Source organism: Leptosomus discolor, unplaced genomic scaffold, assembly GCF_034619465.1.
Source record: "Leptosomus discolor isolate bLepDis1 unplaced genomic scaffold, bLepDis1.hap2 HAP2_SCAFFOLD_71, whole genome shotgun sequence".
In the NCBI taxonomy this organism is placed as follows: Eukaryota; Metazoa; Chordata; class Aves; order Leptosomiformes; family Leptosomidae; genus Leptosomus; species Leptosomus discolor.
Window position 1 is genome coordinate 227,034 of NW_028237910.1, and position 24,415 is coordinate 251,448.

Here is a 24,415-nt window from a genome sequence, read left to right on the forward strand (position 1 = left end):
ACTTAGATTGGCAACATAAAGGAGAGTTGTTCTTAGCTCGATGGGCCCATGATGCCTCAGGCCATCAAGGCAGAGAGGCCACTTATAAATGGGCACGGGACCGAGGGGTGGATCTAACCATGAACAGTATCTCCCAGGTTATCCAAGACTGTGAGACCTGCGCTGCAATCAAGCAGGCCAAGCGGGTGAAGCCTCTGTGGTACGGTGGACGATGGTCGAAGTACAGGTATGGGGAAGCCTGGCAAATTGACTACATCACTCTTCCCCAAACCCGTCAAGGCAAGCGCTACGTGCTGACCATGGTGGAAGCAACCACTGGGTGGCTGGAGACCTACCCTGTGCCTCATGCTACTGCCCGGAACACCATCTTGGGCCTGGAAAAGCAAGTTCTTTGGAGACATGGCACCCCTGAGAGAATCGAGTCAGACAACGGGACACATTTCAAGAACAGCCTCATAAGCACTTGGGCCAGAGAACATGGAATCGAATGGATATATCATATCCCTTATCATGCACCAGCTGCCGGGAAAGTTGAACGGTGCAATGGGCTACTTAAGACTACCCTAAAAGCACTTGGAGGGGGGACTTTCAAAAATTGGGAACTGAACTTAGCAAAGGCCACCTGGATGGTCAATACCCGAGGGTCCATCAATCGAGCTGGTCCCGCCCAGTCTGGACCCTTGCACACAGTGGACGGAGATAAAGTCCCTGTGGTACACACGAGAGGTATGTTAGGAAAGACTGTTTGGATTAATCCCACATCAGGCAAAGGCACACCCCTCCGTGGGGTTGTTTTTGCTCAAGGACCTGGTTACACTTGGTGGGTAATGCAGAAAAATGGGGAAACCCGTTGTGTACCACAAGGAGACCTAATTTTAAGTGAGAACTCTGTGTAAGGTTTCATTGTGTATATATGTATATATGTATCTGTAAGGGGGCATTGGGTTGGGTATGGTGTAGATGGTAATAGAATAAGGGGTGGATTATGTCCTGGGTTACAGTGTAAAATGTGCCAGAAAAAAAAAAAAAAAAAAATTCTATTACCATCTTCAGGAGCTGTTGAGACCAGGTGGGGCGGTGCTCCCTGCCTCCCCCCTCTGGACTATCTCCTGTCAATGGGCACAACAATGCCTTATCGCCTGACCCATCGGTAACTCGCTCCTGGGCTATCTCCTGTTAATGGCCCATCAAGGAACTGCCTCACGACTCCCCATCCCATTGTGAGATGCTCCGCCCGGGGAGGGGGGGGGGGGGGGGGGGAAGGAGCCAAGCAGTCCATGCCAAATAAAAACGGAGATTTTGAACACCCTAGCAGCCTTTCTTCCACTGGATTCCCAGAGGAGCTTTTCCCCCCACTGGAGTTCCAGAGGACGAGAGCTACCTGCCGACCACTGGACCTTCGGAGGAAGACCAGACTCTTTTACCTGATTGCTGCTTCCACAGAACTACACCCATCACTTCAGGAGGACTGCAGCCAGCATCTTATCGGACTGCTACTGCCACCCTAACAGGGTGTCAGGTTGTATTTCTGACTCTGTCAGTGTAAACCAGTGGGTTGTTTGTTTTTCCCTGCCTGGTGTTATATATATATGTATATTAGTAAAGAACTGTTATTCCTGTTCCCCATATCTTTGCCTGAAGGCCCGTTAATTTCAAAATTATAATAGTTTGGAGGGAAGGGGGTTGCACTCTCCATTTCAAGGGAGGCTCCTGCCTTCCTCCACAGACACCTGTCTTTTCAAACCAAGACACATGGAATGACAAATAAACCCTCTGAAAATATTAGTTGCCATGAACTGCCATAGAAACGCTCTGGAACTACCAGTTGCCATGGAATGCTATCGAATGCTATAAAACTTCTAATTGCCATGGAATACCAAATAAAGGCTCTGGAACAACTAGTTGCCATGGAATTCTATAAAACGCTCTGGAACTTCTAGTTGCCATGGAATGCCATGGAACGCTTCAGAACTTCTAGATGCTATGGAATGTCATGGAAACACATCGCAAAAAATACTTGCTGTTAAACGCCATAGAAAGGCTCTCAAAATTCTAGTTGCCACAAAATACCATGGAACCCTCCAGAACTCATAGTTGAAATGGAATGACGTAGAAACACTCTGGAAATTCTATTTGCCAGGAATGCCATAGAAACGCTCTGTAAGTACTAGTTGCCATGGAATGGCATGGAACACTCCGGAACTTCTAGTTGCCTTGGAATGCCGTGGATCGATCTGGAACTTCTAGTTGCCATGGAATGCCATAGAAACGCTCTGGAACTACTAGTTGTCATGGAATGCCATGGAACGCTCTGGAAGTCCTAGTTGCCACGGAATGCCATAAAAACACTTTGGAACTACTAGTTTCCAGGTAGTGCCATAGAAACGCTTTGGCACTACTGGTTGATATGGAATGGAATGGAACGCTCTTGAACTTTTAGTTGCCATGGAATGCCAAATAAACCCTCTGAAACTATTAGTTCCCATGGAATGCCACAGAAACGCTCTAGATATACTAGTTGCCATGGAATGCCATGGAACACTCTGCAAATTCTAGTACCTATTGAATGCCAAATAAGCCCTCTGAAAATACTAGTTGCCATGGAATGCCATGGAACGCTCTGGAACTTCTAGTTGTCATGGAATGCCATTGAAACGCCCCTTAATTACTAGTTGCCATGGAATGCTGCGGAACGCTCCGGAACTCCTAGTTACCATGGAATGCCATAGAAAGGCTCTGGAACTACTAGTTGCCATGGAATGGCTATGGAAACACATCACAAATAATAGTTGCCGATGAATGCCACAGAAATCCTCTCAAAATTCTACTTGCCATGTAATGCCATGTAATGCTTTTGAAATTCTACTTACCATGGAATACAATGGAATGATCCAGAACTTCTAATTCTAATGGAATGTCATGGAAACACATTGCAAATAAGAGTTGCCATGGAATGCCATAGAAACTCCCTGGAACTACTAGTTGCCATGGAATGCCATGGCATGCTGCAGAAATTCTAGTTGCCATGGAATGCCATAGAAACGCTCTGGAACTACAAGTTGCCATGGAACGCTATGGAACTTCTAGGTGCCATGGAATGCAATGGAACGCTCCTGAACTTCTAGTTGCCATGGTATGTGTAATGGGTCTGCCTGAGAAGCACCCCTCACCGTGCTGTGCAGTGGTAGCTTGATAATACACCAGTGTTTTGACTAGTGCTGAGCCGGGCTCACACAGCACCAAGGCTGCTTCCCCACCATTTCCCCAGTAGGCTAGGGGTGGGTAAAAACTTGGAGGGTATATAGCCAGGACAGCTGACTCAGATTGTGCAAAGGGATATTCCATACCACATGACGTCTGCTCAGCAATATAAGCTGGGGAAAAGAGGAAGAAGGGGGGGACATTTGTTTCGCGTTTGTCGTCCAGAGCAACCGCTACACGTACCGGAGCCCTACTTCCCAGGAAGTGGCTGGACATCGCCTGCTGATGGGAAGTAGAGAATAAGATCTTTTGTTTTGCTTTTGCTTCCGCATGCGGCTTTTGCTTCATTAAACTGTCTTTATCTGACCCAAGTGCCCGTTGTTATACTTTGTCTCCCCTGTCCAGCTGAGGGGGTGAGAGTGATAGAGTGGCTTTGGTGGATACCTGGCATGTGGCCAGGGCCAAACCACCACAGTATGCGATAGAAATGCACTGGAACTCCTAGTTCCCATGGAATGACATAGAAATGCTCTGGTACTACAAGTTGCCATGGAATGCAATGGAATGCTCCGGAACGTCTAGTTGCCATGAAATGGCATGGAACGCTGCAGAACTTCTAGTTGCCATGGAATGCCATAGAAACGCTCTGGAACTACTAATTGCCACAGAACGCTATGGAAGACACTGGAACTTCTACTTGCCATGGAATACCATAGAAATGCTCAGGAACTAATATTTGCCATGGAATGCAATGGAACGCTCCAGAAATTCTAATTGCCATATAATACCATGGAACGCTCTGGAACTACTAGGTGCCATGGAATGCAATGGAACGCTCCAGAAATTCTAATTGCCATATAATACCATGGAACGCTCTGGAACTACTAGGTGCCATGGAATGCTATGGAACACATTGGAACTTCTACTTGCCTCGGAACCCTCTGGAATTTCTAGTAGCCATGGAATGCCATATAAACTGTCCAGAACTACTAGTTTCCGTGGAATGACATGGAGTGCTCTAGAACTTGTAGTTGCCATGGAGTGCAATAGAAATGCTCTGTAACTACTAGTTTCCATGGAAGGCTATGTAACGCTCTGGAACTTCTAGTTGCCATGGAATGACATGGAACGCTGCGGAACTCCTCATTGCCATCAAAATGCCATAGAAATGCTCTAGAAATACTAGTTGGCACGGAATGTCACGGAACTCTGCGGATCTTCCAGTTGCCATGGAATGTCATGGAAGCACATCGCAAATAATAGTTGCTATGTAATGCCATAGAAACGCTCTGTAATTACTAGTAGCTATGGAATACCATAGAAACGCTTTGGAACTTCTAGTTGCCACCTAATACCATAAAAAGCTCTGGAACTTCTACTTGCCCTTGATTAGTGTGGAACGTTCTGGAATTTCTAGTTGCCATGGAATGCAATGGAACGCTCCAGAACTTCTCGTTACCATGGAATGCTATGGAACACACAGGAACTTCTAATTGCCACGGAAACCATGGAATTTCTAGTAGCCATGGAATGCCATCTAAAACGTCCAGAACTACTAGTTGCCATGGAATGCAATGGAACGCTGTGTAACTTCTAGTTGCCATGAAATGCCATGGAACGCTGCAGAACTTCTAGTTGCCATGGAATGCCATAGAAATGCTCTGGGTCTACTAGTTCCCATGGAATGCCATGGAAACACATTGCAAATAACAGTTGCCGTGGAATGCCATAGAAACGCTCTGGAACTACTAATTGCCACGGAACGCTATGGAAGACACTGGAACTTCTACTTGCCATGGAATGCCATAGAAAGTCTCTGGAACTTATATTGGCCTCCTAATGCCATAATAAACTCTGGAATTACTACTTGCTCTTGATTGGTATGGAACACTCTGGAATTTCTAGTTGCCATGGTATTTGATAGAAACGCATTGGAAATCCTAGGTGCTATGGAATTTCATGGAAAAACATCGCAAATAATAGTTGCCATCGAATGCCAAATAAACCCCCTGGAATTACCAGTTGCAATGGAATGCCATAGAAACGCTCTGGAACTACTAGTTGCCATGGAATGCAATGGAACACTCTGGAACTCCTACTTGCCGTGGAATGTCATGGAAACACATCACAAATCATAGTAGCAATGGAATGCCACAGAAACGCTCTGGAACTACAAGTTGCCACGCAACGCTATGGAAGACACTGGAACTTCTAGTTGCCATGGAATGCAATAGAAAGTCTGTGAAACTTCTAGTTGCAACCTAATACCATAAAAACCTTTGGAACTACTACTTGCCATTGAATGGTATGGAACGGTCTGGAAATTTTAGTTGCCATGGAATTCAAAGGAACATTATGAAACTTCTAGTTGCTATGGTATGTGATAGAAACGCACTGGAACTCCTAGTTGCCATGGAATGCAATGGAACATTCCGGAACTTCTAGTTGCCATGAAATGCCATGGAAAGCTGCTGAACTTCTACTTGTCATGGAATGCCATGGAAACACATCGGAAAAAATAGTTGCCGATGAATGCCACAGAAACCCTCTCAAAATTCTAGGTGCCATGGAATGCCATGTAATGCTTTGGAACTCCTGATTGCCATGGAATGGAAAGGAACGTTCGAGAACTTCTAATTCTAATGGAATGTCATGGAAACACATCGCAATTAGAGTTGCCATGGAATGCCATGGGATGTTGCAGAAATTCTAGTTGCCATTGAATGCCATAGAAACGCTCTGGGACTACTAGTTGCCATGGAATGCAATGGAATGCTCCGCTACTTCCAGTTGCAATGGAATGCCAAATAAAACATCTGGAACTACCAGAGGCCATCGAATGCATAGAAACGCTCTGGAACTTCTAGTTGCCATGGAATGCAATGGAACCCTCTTGAACTTCGAGTTCCCATAGAATGCAATGGAACGCTCCAGAAATTCTAGTTTCCAAGGAATGCCATGGTCAGAAGAAGCAAATGCATTGGGCTTTGGTGTTGAGGTCAGAAGAAGTAAATGCGTTGGGGTTTTCCGTTGGTGTTTGTCGCTGGGTTTTGGCATTGGGTTTTGCCATTGGGGTTTGGCGTCGTGATCAGAAGAAGCAAACGCGTTGGGGTTTGGCGTTGGGGTTTGGCGTTGGGGTCAGAAGAAGCAAACACGTTGTGGTTTGGCGTTGGGGTCAGAAAAAGCAAACGCATTCGCGTTTTGGCGTTGGGGTTTGGCGTTCGGGTCTGGTGTTATGGTCAGAAGAAGGAAACGCGTTGGGTTTTGGCATTGGGATTTGGCGTTGCGGTTTAGTGTTGGGGTCAGAAGAAGCAAACAAGTTGGGGTTTGGCCTTGGGGTTTGGCGTTGGGGTCAGAAGAAGCAAATGCATTGGGGTTTGGCGTTGGGGTCAGAAGAAGCAAATGCGTTGGGATTTGGCGTTGGGGTCAGAAAAAGCAAACGCGTTGGGGTTTGGTGTTGGGGTTTGGCGTTGGGTCCAGAAGAAGCAAACTCGTTACCGTTTGGCGTTCAAGTCAGAAGAAGAAAACGCGTTTGGGTATGGCGTTGGGGTTTGGCGTTGGGGTCAGAAGACGCAAACGCATTGGGGTCTGGTGTTGGGGTCAGAAGACGCAAACATGTTGGGGTCTGGCTTTGAGGTCTGAAGACGCAAACACTTTAGGGTCTGGCGTTGGGGTCAAAAGACCAAAACGCTTTGGGGTCTGACGTTGGGGTCTGGCGTTGGACTCTGGCGTTGGGGTGCGGCGTTGGGTTCAGAAGACGCAAATGCGTTGGGGTCTCGCGATGGGGTCTGGCATTGGAGTCTGGCTTTGGGTTCTGGTGTTTGGGTCTTCTGACCCCAATGCCAAACCCGAACGCCAAACACCAACGCCAGACCCCAACGCCAAAACCCAACGCCAAACACCAACACGTTTGCGTCTTCTGACCTTAACGCCAAATGACAACGCCAAACCCCAAAGCCAAACCCCAACGCCAAACCCCAATGCCAAACCCAACGCGTTTGCGTCTTCTGACCGCAACGCCAGACCCCAACGCCAGACCCCAAAGTCAGACTCCAACACCAGACCCCGATACCAGTCCCCAATGCGTTTGCGTCTTCTGACCCTAATGCCAGACCCCACCACCAGACCCAAGGGCCAGACCTCAATGCCAGACCTCAATGCCACACCCCAACGCCAGACACCATGGCTTTTGTGTCTTCTGACCCCAACGCCAGACCCCAAAGCGTTTGCGTCTTCTGACCCCAAGGCCAGGCCCCAACGCGTTTGCGTCTTCTGACCTGAACGCCAGACCCCAATGCCAGACCCCAACACCAGACCCCAACGCATTGGCGTCTTCTGAACCCAACTCAGAACCAAATGCGTTTGCGTCTTCTGACCCCAACGCCAGACACCAAAGCGTTTCCGTCTTCTGACCCCAACGCCAGACCCCAACACCAGACACCAACACGTTTGCATCTTCTGACCCCAACGACAGACCCCAATGCCAGAACCCAACGTGAGACCCCAACGCCAGATCCCAACGCGTTTGCGTGTTCTGACCCCAATGCCAGACCCCAACGCGTTTGCGTGTTCTGACCCCAACGCCAGACCCCAATGCCAGACCCCAACGCGTTTGCGTCTTCTGAAACCAAAGCCAGATGACAACGCATTTGCAACTTCTCACCCCAACGCCAAACCCCAACACGTTTGCAACTTCTGACCCTAACGCCAGACCACAATGCCAGAATCCAACACCAGACCCAACGCGTTTGCGTCTTCTGACCCCAACGCCAGACCCCAACGCCAGACCTCAACTCCAGTCCCCAACGCATTTGTGTCTTCTGACCCCAACGCCAGACCTCAACTCCAGACCCCAACGCATTTGTGTCTTCTGACCCCAACGCCAGAACTCAATGCGTTTGCGTCATATGTTGCGAGCGCCACCCCGAAAGTCAGACCCCAACGCGTTTGCGTCTTCTGACCCCAACAGCAGACCTCAACGCATTTGCGTCTTCTGACCCCAACGCCAAACCCCAAAGCGTTTGTGTATTCTGACCCCAATGCCAAACCCCAACGCCAAACCCCAACGCCAAAACCCAACGCAAAAAACAAACGCCAGACCCCAATGCGTTAGCGTATTCTGACCCCATCTCAAACCCCAAAGCGCTTGGTGTTCTGACCCCAACGCCAAACCCCAACGCCAGACCCCAACGCGTTTGCGTCTTCTTACTGCAACGCAAGACGCCAACGCCATACAACAACGCGTTTGCGTCTTCTGAACACAACGCGAAACCCCAATGCCAAACCCCAACGCGTTTGCATCTTCTGACCCCAATGCCAGACCCCAACGCCAGACCCCAACGCCAAACCCCAACAAATTGGCGTCTTCTGACCCCAAGGCCAGACCCCAACGCGTTTGCATCTTCTGACCCCAAGGCCAGACCCCAACGCATTTGCGACTTCTGACCCCAACGCCAAAACCCAACGCCAAACCCCAAGGCCAAACCGCAACGCCGAACGCCAACGTGTTTGCGTCTTCTGACCCCAATGCCAAACCCCAACGCCAAACCCCAAGGCCAAACTGCAACGCCAAACGCCAACGTGTTTGCGTCTTCTGACCCCAATGCCAAACCCCAACGCCAAACCCCAATGCGTTTGCGTCTTCTGACAAAAACGCCAAACCACAACGCCAAACCTCAAAGTCAAACCACAACGTGTTTGCGTCTTCTGACCCCAACGCCAAACCGCAACGCCAAACACCAATGAACGCCAAAACCCAACGCCAAACTCCAACACAAAACCCCAACGCGTTTGCGACTCCTGACCCCAACACCAAACCCCAATGCAAAACCCCAACGCGTTTGCATCTTCTGACCCCAACGGCAAACCCCAATGCCAAACACCAATGCGTTTGCGTCTTCTGACCAAAACGCCAAACCCCAACGCCTTTGCGTCTTCTGACCCCAACACCAAACCCCAACGCCAAACCCCAACGCGTTTGCGCCTTCTGACACCAAAACCTGACCCCAAAGCCAAATCCAACGCGTTTGCGTCTTCTGACCCCAACGCCAAACACCAACGCCAAACCCTAAAGTTAAACCCCAATGCCAAAGACAAACGCCAAATCCCAACGCCAAACACGAAAGTGTTTGCGTCTTCTGACCCCAACGTCAAACCCCAACACCAAACCCCAATGTGTTTGCGTCTTCTGACCACAATGCCAAACCCCAAAGGGTTTGCGTCTTCTGACCCCAATGCAAAACCCCAATGCCAAACACCAACAAACGCCAAAATCCAACGCCAAACCCCAACGCCAAAACCCAACGCGTTGGCGTCTTATGAATCCAACGCCAAACCCCAACGCCATACCCCAACGCGTTTGCGTCTTCTGAACCCGATGCCAAAGCCCAAAGCATTTGCGTCTTCTGACCCTAACGCCAAACCCCAACGCCAAAAACTAATGAATGCCAAAACCCAACGCCAAACCCCAATGCCAAACCCCAACGCGTTTGCGACTTCTGACCCCAACGCCAAACCCCAACGCCAAACCCGAACGCGTTTGCCTCTTCTGACCCCAACGCTAAACCCCAACGCCAAACCCCAAAGCCAAACACCAACGCGTTTGCTCCTTCTGACACCAACACCTGACCCCAATGCCAAACCCAACACGTTTGCGACTTCTGACCCCAATGCCAAACCCCAACGCCAAACCCCAAGGCCAAACCGCAACGCCAAACGCCAACGCGTTTGCGTCTTCTGACACCAGACCCAAACCCAACGCGTTTGCGTCCTCTGACTCCAACGCCAAACCCCAACGCCAAACCACAACGCGTTTGCTTCTTCTGACCCCAAAGCCAAACTCCAATGCGTTTGCGTCTTCTGACCCCAACGTCAAACACCAACGAACGCCAAAACGCAACGCCAAACCCCAACGCCAAACCCCAACGCGTTTGCGACTTCTGACCCCAATGCCAAACCCCAATGCCAAACCCCAACGCCAAACCCCAAAGCCAAACCCCAACGCGTTTGCGCCTTCTGACCCCAACGCCAAACCCCAACGCCAAAACCCAACGCGTTTGCATCTTCTGACCCCAACGCCAAACCCCAATGCGTTGGCTTCTTATGAATCCAACGCCAAACCCCAACGCCAAACCCCAACGCGTTCGCGTATTCTGAACCCAACACCAAACCGCAACACCAAACACAAACGCGTTTGCGACTTCTGACCCCAACGCCAAACCCCAATGCAAAACCCCAATGCGTTTGCGCCTTCTGACACCAACACCTGACCCCAACGCCAAACCCCAAAGCCAAACACCAACGCGTTTGCGCCTTCTGACACCAACACCTGACCCCAACGCCAAACCCAACGCGTTTGCGTCTTCTGACCCCAACGTCAAACCCCAACACCAAACCCCAATGCGTTTGCGTCTTCTGACCCCAACGACAAACCCCAACGCGTTTGCGTCTTCTGACATCAAAGCTAATCCCCAAAGCCAAACCCCAACGCCAAACCAGAACGCCAAACACCAACGCGTTTGTATCTTCTGACCCCAACGCCAAACCCCAACGCCAGACGCCAACGTGTTTGCGTCTTCTGACCCTAACGCCAAACCCGAACGTGTTTGCCTCTTCTGACCCCAACGCCAAACTCCAACGTCAAAACCCAACACGTTTGCGTCTTCTGACCCCAACACAAAAACCCCAACGCCAAACCGCAACGTGTTTGCGTCTTCTGACCTCAACGCCAAACCCAACGCGTTTGCGTCTTCTGACCCCAATGACAAACCCCAACGCGTTTGCGTCTTCTGACCCCAACGACAAACCCCAATGCCAAACCCCAACGCGTTTGCCTCTTCTGAAGCCAACGCCAAACAACAACACCAACCTGAAAGCGATTGCGTCTTCTGACCCCAACGCCAAACCCCAACGCATTTGTGTATTTTGACCGCAACGTTAAACCCCAACGCCAAACCCCAAGGCCAAACCCCAACGCCAAACGCCAACGCGTTTGCGTCATCTGACCCCAACGCCAAACCCGAACGCGTTTGCCTCTTCTGACCCCAAGGCCAAACCCCAACGCCAAACCCCAACGCGTTTGCGTCTTCTGGCTCCAACGACAAACCCCTACGCCAAACCCCAACACGTTTGCGTCTTCTGACCTCAACGCCAAACCCCAACGCAAACACCAACGATTTCAAACCCCAATGGAAACCCCAGTGCCAAACCCCAACGCATTTGTGTATTTTGACCGCAACGTTAAACTCCAACGCCAAACACCAACGCGTTTGCGTCTTCTGACCCCAACGCGTTTGTGTTTTCTGACCCCAGTGCCAGACCCCAACGCCAGATACCAACGTGTTTGCATCTTCTGACACGAAGGCCGGACCCCAATGCGTTTGCGTCTTCGGACCCCAAGGCCAGACCCCAACTCGCTTGCATTTTCTGACCCCAACGCCAGACCCCAAAGCTTTTGCATCTTCTGACCCCAACGCCAGACCCCAACGAATTTGCGTCTTCTGACCCCAACGCCAGACCCAAACGCCAGACCCCACAGCCAGACCCAAACGTGTTTGCTCCTTCAGACCCCAACGCCAGACCCCAACACGTTTGCATCTTCTGACCCCAATGCCAGACCCCAACAACACACCCCAAAGCGTTTGCGTCTTCCCACCCCAATGTCAGACCCCAACGTGTTTGCATCTTCTGACCCCAACGCGTTTGCATCTTCATACCGCAAGGCCAGACCCCAACGCATTTGCGTCTTCTGACCCCAACGTCAGACCCCAATGCCAGACCCCAACGCGATTGCGTCTTCTCACACCAACGCCAGATCCCAACGCGTTTGCGTCTTCTGATCCCAATGCCAGACCCCAACGCGTTTGTGTCTTCTGACCCCAATGCCAGACATCAACACGTTTGCGTCTTCTGACCCCAATGCCAGACCCCAATGCTTTTTCGTCTTCTGACCCCAACGCTAGACCCCAATGCCAGACCCCAACGCAAGACCTCAATGCCAGAACCCAATGCCTGACCCCAAAGCGTTTGCGTCTTCTGACACAATGCCAGACCCCAACGCGTTTGGTTTTTCTGACCGAAACACCAGGCCCCAACGCCAGAATCCAACGCCAGGCTCTAACGCCTGTCCCCAACGTGTTTGCATCTTCTGACCAATACGCAAGGCCCCAACGCCAGACCCCAACGCCAGACCCCAATGATAGACAGCAACACGTTTGCGTCTTCTGACCCCAACGCCAGACCACAACGCAAGACCCCAACGCAAGACCCCAACACCAGACCCCAACGCGTTTGCAACTTCTGACCCCAACGCCAGACCCAAACGCGTTTGCATCTTCTGACACCAACGACAGACACAAACACGTTTGCGTCTTCAGATCCCAACGCCAGACCCCAACGCGTTTGCGTCTTCTGACCCCAACGCCAGACCCCAATGCGTTTGCATCTTCTGACCCCAACGCGTTGTTGTCTTCTGACCCCAACGCCAGACACCAACGCCAGACCCCAACGCGTTTGCTCCTTCAGACCCCAGCGCCAGAACCCAACGCGTTTGCGTCTTCTGACCCCAAAGCCAGACCCCAACGCCTTTGCGTCTTCTGACCCCAACGCTAGATGCCAGCGCCAGACCCCAACGCCAGACCCCAACGCCAGACCCCAACGCATTTGCGCCTTCAGACCTCAATGCCAGACCCCAACGCCAGACCCCAACGCCAAACCCCAACGCGTTTGCGTCTCCTGACCCCAACACCAGACCGCAACGCCAGACCCAAACAGCAGACCCCAACGCCAGACCCCAATGCGTTTGCGCGTTCTGACCCCAACACCAGACCCCATCGCCATACCCCAACGCCAGACCCCAACGCCGGACCCCAACGCGTTGACATCTTCTGATCCCAACGGCAGATGCAAGACGCAAACGTGTTGGGGTCCGGCGTTGGGGTCAGAAGTCGAAAACGCGTTGGGGTCTGGCGTTGGGATCAGAACGCGCAAACACGTTGGAGTCTGGCGTTCGGGTCTGCTGTTAGACTCTAGCGTTGGTATCTGGCGTTGGGATCAGAAGACGCAAATGCGTTGCTTTCTGTCATTGGGGTCTGGCGTTGGGGTCTGAAGACGCAAACGCTTTGGGGTCTGGCTTTGGGGTCTGGCGTTCGACTCTGGCGTTGGGATCTGGCGTTGGGGTCAGAAGACGCAAATGCGTTCGGTTCTGGCATTGGGGTCAGACATCGCAAACGTATTGGTGTCTGGTGTTGGGGTCTGGCGTTGGGGTATGGCGTTGTTGTCAGAAGATGCAAACGCGTTGGCGTCTCGCGTTGGGGTCTAGCCTTATGGTCTGGCGTTGGGGTCTCGCGTTGGGGTCTGGTGTTGGGGTCAGAACGCGCAAACGCTTTGCGGTCTGGCGTTGGGGTCTTGCGTTGGGGTCTTGCGTTGGGGTCTGGCGTTGGGGTCTGGCATTGAGGTCAGAAGAAGCAAACCCCTTGGGGTCTTGCGTTTCGGTCAAAAGACGCAAACGTGTTGTGGTTTGGCGTTGGGGTCTGGCGTTGGGTTCAGAAGACGCAAACGCGTTGGGGACTGGCGTTAGGGCCTGGCGTTGGAGTCTGGCATTGGGGTCTGGCGTTTGGGTCAGAAGACGCAAACTTGTTGGGGTCTGGCGTTGGGGTCAGAGACGCAAACGCGTTGGGGTCTGGCGTTGGGGTCAGAAAACGCAAACGCGTTGGGTTGTGGCGTTGGGGTCTGGTGTTGGGGACACAAGACGCAAACGCGTTGGAGTCAGTCATTGGGGTCAGAAGACCCAAACGCGTTGGGGTCTGGCGTTGGTTTCCGGCGTTGGGGGTCAGAAGACGCAAACACGTTGGGGTCTGGCGTTGGGGTCTGGCGTTGGGGTCAGTAGACGAAAACGCGTTGGGGTTTAGCGTTGGGTTCAGAAGACGCAAGCGCGTTGGGGTTTCTCGCTGCGGTTTGTCGTTGGGGTTTGGCGTTGGGGTTTGGCGCTGGTTTTTGACGCTGGGGTTTGGCGCTGGGGTTTGGCGTTGGGGTTTGGCGTTGGGGTTTGGTTTTGGGGTTTGGCATTAGGGTTTGGTGTTGGGGTCAGAAGACGCAAACGCTTTGGGGTTTGGCGTTGGGTTTTGTCGTTGGTGTCAGAAGACGGAAACGCGTTGGGGTTTGGCGATGGGGACAGAAGACGCAAACGCGTTGGGATTTGGCGTTGGGGTTTGGTGTTGGTGGCAGAAGACGCAAACGCGTTGGCGTTTGTATTTGGGGTCAGAAGACGCAAATGCGTTGGGGTTTGGCGTTGGGGTTTGGCGTTGGGGTTTGGCGTTAGGGTCAGAAGACGCAAACGTGTTGGGGTTTGTAGTTTGTGTTTGGCGTTGGGGTTTGGCGATGGGGTTTGGCACTGGGGTTTGGCGTTGGGTTTTGTCGTTGGTGTCAGAAGACGGAAACGCATTGGGGTTTGGCGTTGTGTTCAGAAGACGCAAACACGTTGGTGTTTGTCGTTTGGCTTTGGCGTTGGGGTTTGGCGCTGGGGTTTGGCGCTGGGGTTTGGCGTTGGGGTTTATCGTTGGGATCAGAAGACGCAAATACGTTGGGGTTAGGCGTTGTGGTCAGAAGACGCAAATGCGTTGGGGTTTGGCGTTGGTGCTTTGCGTTTGGGTTTGGCGTTGTGATTTGGCTTTGGAGTCAGAATACGTAAACGCTTTGGGGTTTGGCGTTGGGGTTTGGCGTTGGGGTTTGGCGTTCGGGTCATAAGATGCAAACGCGTTGGGGTTTGGTGTTTGGGTTTGGTGTTGTTGTTTAGCGCTGGGGTTTGGCGTTGGGGTCGGACGACGCAAACGCGTTGGGGTTTGGCGTTGGATTCAGAAGACGCAAAAGCGTTGGGGTTTGGCGTTGGGGTTTGGTGCTGGGGTTTGGCGCTGGGGTCAGAAGACGCAAACACTTCGGAGTTTGGCGTTGGGGTTTGGCGTTGGGGTCAGAAGACGCAAATGCGTGGGAGTTTGGCATTGGGGCTTTGCGTTTTGGTTTGGCGTTGTGATTTGGCTTTGGGGTCAGAATACGTAAACGCATTGTGGTTTGGTGTTGGGGTTTGGCGTTGGGTCAGAAGACGCAAACGCGTTGGGTTTTGGCGTTGGGGTTTGGTGTTCGGGTCAGAAGACGGAAACGCGTTGGGGTTTGGCGTTGGGGTTTGGCGTTGGGGTTTGGTTTTGGGGTTTGGCATTAGGGTTTGGTGTTGGGGTCAGAAGACGCAAACGCTTTGGGGTTTGGCGTTGGGTTTTGTCGTTGGTGTCAGAAGACGGAAACGCGTTGGGGTTTGGCGATGGGGACAGAAGACGCAAACGCGTTGGGATTTGGCGTTGGGGTTTGGTGTTGGTGGCAGAAGACGCAAACGCGTTGGCGTTTGTATTTGGGGTCAGAAGACGCAAATGCGTTGGGGTTTGGCGTTGGGGTTTGGCGTTGGGGTTTGGCGTTAGGGTCAGAAGACGCAAACGTGTTGGGGTTTGTAGTTTGTGTTTGGCGTTGGGGTTTGGCGATGGGGTTTGGCACTGGGGTTTGGCGTTGGGTTTTGTCGTTGGTGTCAGAAGACGGAAACGCATTGGGGTTTGGCGTTGTGTTCAGAAGACGCAAACACGTTGGTGTTTGTCGTTTGGCTTTGGCGTTGGGGTTTGGCGCTGGGGTTTGGCGCTGGGGTTTGGCGTTGGGGTTTATCGTTGGGATCAGAAGACGCAAATACGTTGGGGTTAGGCGTTGTGGTCAGAAGACGCAAATGCGTTGGGGTTTGGCGTTGGTGCTTTGCGTTTGGGTTTGGCGTTGTGATTTGGCTTTGGAGTCAGAATACGTAAACGCTTTGGGGTTTGGCGTTGGGGTTTGGCGTTGGGGTTTGGCGTTCGGGTCATAAGATGCAAACGCGTTGGGGTTTGGTGTTTGGGTTTGGTGTTGTTGTTTAGCGCTGGGGTTTGGCGTTGGGGTCGGACGACGCAAACGCGTTGGGGTTTGGCGTTGGATTCAGAAGACGCAAAAGCGTTGGGGTTTGGCGTTGGGGTTTGGTGCTGGGGTTTGGCGCTGGGGTCAGAAGACGCAAACACTTCGGAGTTTGGCGTTGGGGTTTGGCGTTGGGGTCAGAAGACGCAAATGCGTGGGAGTTTGGCATTGGGGCTTTGCGTTTTGGTTTGGCGTTGTGATTTGGCTTTGGGGTCAGAATACGTAAACGCATTGTGGTTTGGTGTTGGGGTTTGGCGTTGGGTCAGAAGACGCAAACGCGTTGTCATTTGGTGTTGGGGTTTGGCGTTGGGTTCAGAAGACGCAAACGCGTTGGGTTTTGGCGTTGGGGTTTGGTGTTCGGGTCAGAAGACGGAAACGCGTTGGGGTTTGGCGTTGGGGTTTGGCATTGCGGTTTGGCCCTGGGGTTTGGCGCTGGGGTTTGGCGCTGCGGTTTGGCGTTGGGGTCAGAAGACGCAAACGCGTTCGAGTTTGGCGTTGGGGTTTGGCATTGCGGTTTGGCGCTGGTGTTTGGCATTGGGGTTTAGCGTTGGGGTCAGACGATGCAAACACGTTGGGGTTTGGCGTTGGGGCTTTGCGTTTGGGTTTGGTGTTGTGGTTTGCCTTTGGGGTCAGAATACATAAACGCTTTGGGGTTTGGCGTTGGGCTTTGGCATTGTGTTCAGAAGACGCAAACGCATTTTGGTTTGGCGTTGGGGTTTGGCGTTGGAGTCATAAGACGCAAATGCGTTGGGGTTTGGCGCTGCTGTTTGGCATTGGGTTTTGTCGTTGGGGTCAGATGACGCAAACGCGTTGGTGTTTGGCGTTGCCGATTGGCGTTCGGATTTGGCGTTGGGGTTTGGCATTTGGGTTTGGTGTTGTTGTTTGGCGCTGGGGTTTGGTGCTGGGGTTTGGCGTTTGGGTCAGACGACGCAAACGCATTGGGGTTTGGCGTTGGATTCAGAAGACGCAAACGCGTTGGGGTTTCGCGTTGGGGTTTGGCGCTGGGTTTTGACCCTGGGGTTTGGCGCTAGGGTTTAGCGTTGGGATTTGGCATTGGGGTTTGTTTTGGGGGTTTGGCGTTGGTGTTTGGCTTTGGGGTCAGTAGACGGAAACGCGTTGGGGTTTGGCGCTGGGGTTTGGAGTTGCGTTTTGGCGTTGGGTTCAGAAGATGCAAACGCGTTGGGGTTTGGCGTTGGGGTTTGGCTTTGGGGTTTGGTGTTGGAGTTTGGCGCTGGGGTTTGGCGCTGGGGTTTGGCATTGGTGTCAGAAGACGCAAACACGTTAGGGTTTGGCGTTGGGGTCTAAAGACGCAAACGCATTGGGTTTTGGGGTTGGGATCAGAAGATGCAAATGCGTTGGTGTTTGGCGTTGGCGATTGGCGTTGGGATTTGGCGTTGGGGTTTGGAATTTGGGTCAGAAGCCGCAAACGCTTTGTGGTTTGGCGTTGGGGTTTGGCGTTTGGGTTTGGCGTTGTGGTTTGGCTTTGGGGTCAGAATACGTAAATGCTTTGGGGTTTGGCGTTGGGCTTTGGCGTTGTGGTCAGAAGACGCAAACGCATTGTGGTTTGGCGTTGCGGTTTGGCGTTGGGGTCAGAAGACTCAAACGCGTTGGGATTTGGTGTTGGGGTTTGGCGTTGCGGTCAGAAGACGCAAACACGTTGGCTTTTGGCGTTGGGGTTTGACGTTTGCGTTTGGTGTTGTTTGGCGCTTGGGTTCGATGCTGGGTTTTGGCGTTGGGGTCAGACGACGCAAACGCGTTGGGGTTTGGCGTTGGGTTCAGAAGATGCAAACGCGTTCGGGTTTGTCGTTGGGGTTTCTCACTGGGGTTTTTCGTTGGGGTTTGGTTTTGGGGTTTGGCATTGGGGTTTGGCATTGGGGTTTGGCATTGGGGTTTGGCATTGGGGTCAGAAGATGGAAACGCGTTGGGGTTTGGCTTTAGGATCAGAAGATGCAAACACGTTGGAGTTTGGCGCTAGGGGGTGGCGCTGGGGTTTGGCCTTGGGGTCAGAAGACGGAAATACGTTAGGGTTTGGCGGTGCGGTTTGGCTTTGGGGTAAGAAGACGCAAACACGTTGGGGTTTGGCATTGGGGTCTAAAGATGCAAACGCGTTGGGTTTCGGGTTTGGGATCAGAAGATGCAAACGCGTTGGTGTTTGGCGTTGGCGATTGGCGTTGGGGTCAGAAGATGCAAATGCGTTGCGGTTTGGCGTTGGGGTTTGTCCTGTGCCTGTACGCAGACCCTGATGAATTGGTATTCCTGCACCCAAATTATCCATCGCCTGCTCTGTTACTAAGTCGTAATATTCTAATTGCCAAACCTCACGGCGTGCCGAAAATAATGTTGTTTTCGTTAACATTTTCCAATCATGTGGTGTCATTACATATGCCACCCACACTGCCTCTATTAATGCTACGGTGAACACATTTTGTAATCCATTTTCTGTAATAGTTTTTTTTTTTAAAGCTCTTTAGAAACCTGGTGAGGCAAACCCTCATTAGTTGGGAACCGGTTTTATTTCTTTTTAACAGGGAAGGCAAAAGTAAAATTAGCCCGTTTTATAGCTGCTTCTTTACATTTCTGCGCTGCCGACTCGATCTCGGCTAACTCCTTCAGAAAGGGATTAGCAGGTGCTGTAGACAATATAGAACGTAACAGCGGTGGTGGTGAAAATTACAGCAGGGGGGTGGGGGGGGCAGTGTCTCTAATAGCTGAGGAGGTAATGGTAATAGAGGGTATAAATCTGGTTCCCCCTCTGCACTAAGCAGCCCAGGGTCAAAAGGGGCTTCAGTCTCAGAATTATTTGGGACAGCTTTAGCTCGATCATATATATTTTGGCCCTTTGGCTCCCGTTTCTATCTTTTTTCTTTTTTTTTTTTTCCCCCTTTTTCTAACAATAGCCTCTAAAGGTTTGAGCTGCTCCAACATGGAGTATAAAAACTGCCGTGTCACAAGAACAGCATCAGGAATCTCAAAACCTAGCCCTTTAGGTGTCTGTAAGCATTCCTTTACTCGCTCCCACATAGCGCTATCAAGTGCGCCATCTACTGGGAACCAATTACGATGTTCTTTTACCAACAGCAGCAATCACATTAGATGGGTTTTAGTTACACGGTAACCAGCAGCACGCAATACCTGTTGCGGTGCTTTTTAGTGTAATTTAGCTCTTGCGAAGCCATCTGTCCCATTACAATGATCGTGTAGTTTTCCTGTTCAACGGGTGCAGGTGCTCCTATTTAAGGAAGGTAGCCACAAAAACCTTAGTAGAACTATAAAAAGCAAACTCGCCTGGAGGTTTTCCTCACACAGGGCACCTAGCTGCAGGTATGAAGGAGATGCAGACTTCGTAGACTTTTTCTAGGTATATTCTTTAATCGGCACGGATGTGCGGCATAGCAAAGGAAGCTCTCTTGCTTCTCTCTTTCAAGCAATTATACAGAGCGAGCTCATTCCTGAACTAAAAAGCCAAGAGGGATGTTTTAACATTCTTCCCTGGCGCGCCTGCGCTCGTGACTGTTTGTGGTTACGTCCTCTCTCACGCATCCTCCCAGGCGGTTTCCAGCCTGGCTTTTTTGTATGCTCAACATTCATTTTGCCATGGGGCTTGTTTGGAACACCTGGTCTTTTATCATGTTTATTCTTATATGTTGAACATTAGCTTCCCGCTTCTATTTTAGTCTCAATCAATCTTCCGTAGTATTGGCACTGCGCCCACAAGGTAGCAAATTCAAAAACTTGTTAGGGGGAGATTCAAAGTGGAACATAAAAAGCCATGGGCTAAAGTTTCTAGGACAGGAAATTCAGTAAATGATAACAGAAATAAAATTTTTAAAGCAACATGGTACAGGACAGGAAAAAACTAAATCAAGGGAAAGGGAACTAGATAAATGGAGACATTAAAAGAAAATTTAAATAGCCAGAGAGCAAGGAAAATGGAAAAAGAAATAGGGAGCGCAAACTGAATAAGGGACAAAAGAGTCAAATGTGACGGGGCATGTGACAGACAAGAAAGGATTAAAACTCAGGGATAGTCAGCTTAACAAAAGGAGACAGAGAAGGAAATCTGAAAATGCAAAAAGCTACAGTATGGTCATCAGACAACTGAAAATAAGAGACGGCAAACTAAATTACCTGTACAGGTGTAGAAACGCTTTTTAAAGCCAAGAGATTGAGAGGAAAAAAATTCAAAAACAGAGACAGCAATCTAAATTAATAGAGTTGTGGGGGAAAAAAAAAATCATAAAAGAAGCACAGGCTGCAGGACTCATGGGAAGGAAATAACAAACAAACGTGTTAGCTGGGACAAAATTAAGCACAGAAGCCACATGAGGCAAGACAAGCAAACCTAAAAAATAAAGGCTGAAAAAAAGAGACACACATCAAAAGTAAATTCAAAAAGTGACCGGGTACTCAAGAAACTGGAAACTATTAAAAAGAAGGGTAGAGAGCTGGGTCAAAGGAGAGGGAAAAAAAAAGTGACTAGGTAGAGGACAAAAAAAAAAAAAACAAACTTAAAAACACCACCAGCAAACTAGATAAAAGCAGACACAGAAACAAAATTTTTAAAGCCAAGAGACTAAGACAGGAAAGAATGGAACAATAGTCAAAATAACAAGAGAGGAAAGAACAAAGAGCCACAGCAAAAGAAAATGCCAAGGTAGAAAGAATATCTAAATAGTCAGGGCGTAGAGGAACGCACAAAATAATTTTAAAATGTGTCAAAATTAAGACAGCAAATGGGATCTAAGGAGACACAGTTTTAAAAGGAAATAAGACAAAAAAAATTAAACACAGTGATGGAGAACAAAAATGGATTAAAAAAAAGTAAATGAAAGAGCACTAAGGAAAGAAAGGAAATAATAAAAGTAGGCATAAAAAAATAAAAGATATGGTTACTAGGGAAATGAAAAAAATATTAAATAGGGACAGCAAACCAACAACAAGTAGAAAGAAAATGTGAATAACATCAGCACTAAGGAAAACTAAGAAATAATTAAAACACCAGCAAAGGGTATAATCACTGCTACTCTCCATTTCTTTCTCCTCATTTGCCCCAGTTCTCCCTAGTTTCCCCATCTTTGCCTCCGTTGGCCCCGGTCCCCCTCCCTTCTCCTTTTTATCTCTGTTTTCCCCCCATTTCCCCCCTGTCCAGTGTATGTGATGCTGAACCTGGGCCTTTCTTACAGCTCTTACCTGGAACAGACTACTCTGGTTCTCTCTGTGACTAAAGCCCAATGCCCGCACATCCAGCCAGCTGCGGAGCTGCCACCACCAGCAGCACCAGTGGAGCACCCACCCCAGAGCAGAATGAGCTCCCTGTTGACTTACCAAGAGCGCCACAGCATCCATTGGTCTTTCCTTAACCCCGCCGTCACCCTTGCTCCATTCCCAAGCGCACTATGGCTTCTGCCAGACTATCCCAAAGCACACTGAGCTCCCTACTAAATTGCTGAGAGTGCTGGGTCTTTTCCGGGCTTCTCAAAAGCCCACCAAGTACCCTGCTGCCTTCCACCATCCAAACTTTGGCAGTTATCTCTGTGCAGACCAATTAGGACCCAATTAGGTTAAAAAAAAAAAAGCAAGTGGAAAAAAAATATCCCCTGACTGGGTTTTTTTTTCTTATTAGAATATCTTGGGTTTGGGTGGTGTGTTTGTTTTGGGGTTGTGGTTTGTTGCTTTTTTTATACAAGGCCTAGAAAAGAAAAATACCTTGACTTCAGCTACAACATGTTAACAACGCTTACATACTACCACACAACCAAAGCCAGACACATGCACAACGCTCACTTCACCTACCCTATAAACCACCCCTCCCTCTCCGCTCTGCCATTCGCCCACTGCTTGCCACCACAGGTCTGCGGCTCTCCTCAGGAACAGGGTTCCCGCTGGCCTCCAAAATCGCCCTGCCTTTGAAAACCCCAGCCCGAGGCCCTCCGCAGTCCAAACATTTACAATTAACAGTGCCACACAGTGATAGGGACTGGGGGAAAAAAAAACCCACACAGACAGGGCAAAAGAAAAAAAAGAGACCCGGCACCGTACGGTGCAATGCAGTCTTAGATCACAGTCAAGACCCAGCGCAACACAAAGCTGTATGGTGCGACACAAGACCCAGCACGACACAGAACCATACGGTGTGACACAGTCTTAGACAACAGTCAAGACCCAGTGCAACACAAAGCCGTACGGTGCAATGCAAGACCCGGCACAACATGGAACCGAAAAGTGCGACGCAGTCTTAGACCACAGTTGAGACCCCGTGCAATACAAAGCCGTACAGTGTGGCACAAGAACCCCGTGCGACACGGAGCCGTACGGCGTGATGCAGTCTTATGTCACAGTCAAGACCTGGCGTGACACATAGCCATAGTGTGTGATACAAGACCCAGTGCCATAAGGAGCTGTATGGCGCGACACAGAGCCATAGAGTGTGATGCAAGACCCTGTGCAATATGGAGCCAGAGTGTGATGAAATACGCAGCCGTACGGTGCAACACAATCTTAGATCACAGTCAAGACCCAGCATGACACAGATCCGTATGGTGTGATGCAGTCTTAGATCACAGTCAAGACCCAGCACAATGTGGAGCCATACAGTGACACGCAATAGCAGGTGTGACACAGCCCTATGGTACGACAGAGCGCCGTACAGTGCAATGCAGTCTTAGACCAAAGTCAAGGCGTGGTGCAATACAGAGCCGTAGAGCACGACGCAAGACACAGCACAATAGGGAGCCATACGGTGCGACGCAATCTCAGTCCACACAAGCATGGTGCTGCAATGCAAGATGAATACAACGCCATGCCATACAGTGTCCTACAAAAACAGAACGCTACAGTGCAATACCGTATTAGGTGACCATCAGTACAGATACAGAGCAATACAATACAAAACCAGAACAATGGACATGTGAGAAGCTGGGCTTTAAGACTTAAGCCCATAAGGGCACCAGGATGAAAAGCTGTAGGGCAGCTTTATGGAAGTGGATTTTTCAAGAGCAGATCGTACCCGCCCACATTGCCTCTACAAGGGCGACCCTCCAGGAACATTCACAATGTCAGGCATGCTTTTGGCTCCGATGAAAATAAATGCTCAAGGGGCTTGATAGCGAAGCGGCAAATCACCTGAAACCCTACTGACACACGTACCAAGCGTAGAGAGCCCAGGGGGCGAAACAGAGACCTGTGGAAGGCATCGTCTAAGAGATGGAATGCAGATGACAAATGACGCTAAGCCACGGACACGGGCTGGAACGGCCCTGCTCCACACACGTTCGCATCCTGTGTAACAGACCCCGGGCCCTCTAACCGCTCTCAGACTTAAGCCACCCCTAACAGCCTTGTCCACAACTCCAAATTTAAATGCCCTGCTAGCCCCAGCCACCCACCGCTTTTTGCCCCTTGACTTACCTTTCAGAGGGCAGGGTCCAGAATCCCTCCTCATCAGAAGCACACGATCCAAGTGGGATGCTCCTGCATTCACCAGGTTCTTCATCGCTTGCAAGACAGAACGCCACCCGTCACAGACATGCCACACCGCATTCATCTCTACCCAATGACACCCACCTTCTAAGTGCTGCGCCCAAGAAATCAGATATCATGTCCAGCATCTCCCACGGAAACCAGAAAACTGATGAAATATATCACCTGTTACACTCAGAAGTTACCATCCGCTCTGCAGTTCCTAGCCTGCCGCTCCTCTCTCATCCACCGACTCGCCTCAAACCCTCGGCCCTTTGAGGAGAGCCCACGGGGCACCCGCAAAGCCCAAGACAAATGCTTAACAGAGTCACCACGTGATCCTCAGCGATTCAAGCTTAACTATGCCGCTTATCGAGTCTCTTGCCTTTTCTCAACGCGCTCTTCGTCATGCGACTTCTCCCACCCCAGAAGGAATGCGGCACCTGCCAAAGAAACAGAGGAAAGCGTACACTAAGATACCGCCCAAAGCCTTGGCTCGCTTGAGGCTCTTTCCCTCCGTCTTGGTCGCTTGACCGGCCAGAGTCAGATTCTTTAGTCTGCCTGCCCCCTGTCAAACTCAAACAACGGGGTATTATTCTGGCTACATCAATAATATGACATATCAAACTGCTACCATAGCACAGTGGTCATCGCGCACGTTGCCAGAATTTGCTCTAGCGTGGATCTCTCACTTGACATTTTGATCCGCACCTAGAAAATAAAAACAAATCAGCGTAATCTAGTCAGAACCACTGACAGTCACGTCGCATCTCTGATATCAGACACC

At 50.5% G+C, this 24,415-nt stretch overlaps 1 protein-coding gene across 1 annotated transcript in view; it reads left to right on the top strand.

The window, feature by feature from the left end:
- LOC147412381 (acrosin-like) overlaps positions 1 to 24,161 on the top strand; it is a 52,974-nt gene extending 28,813 nt beyond the window's left edge. The window contains exon 6 of the mRNA XM_086481424.1: positions 24,058 to 24,161. Within this exon, the coding sequence (XP_086337550.1) occupies positions 24,058 to 24,161 (104 nt within the window). The remainder of the gene's footprint in view (positions 1 to 24,057) is intronic.
- The last annotated feature ends 254 nt before the right edge of the window (positions 24,162 to 24,415 follow it).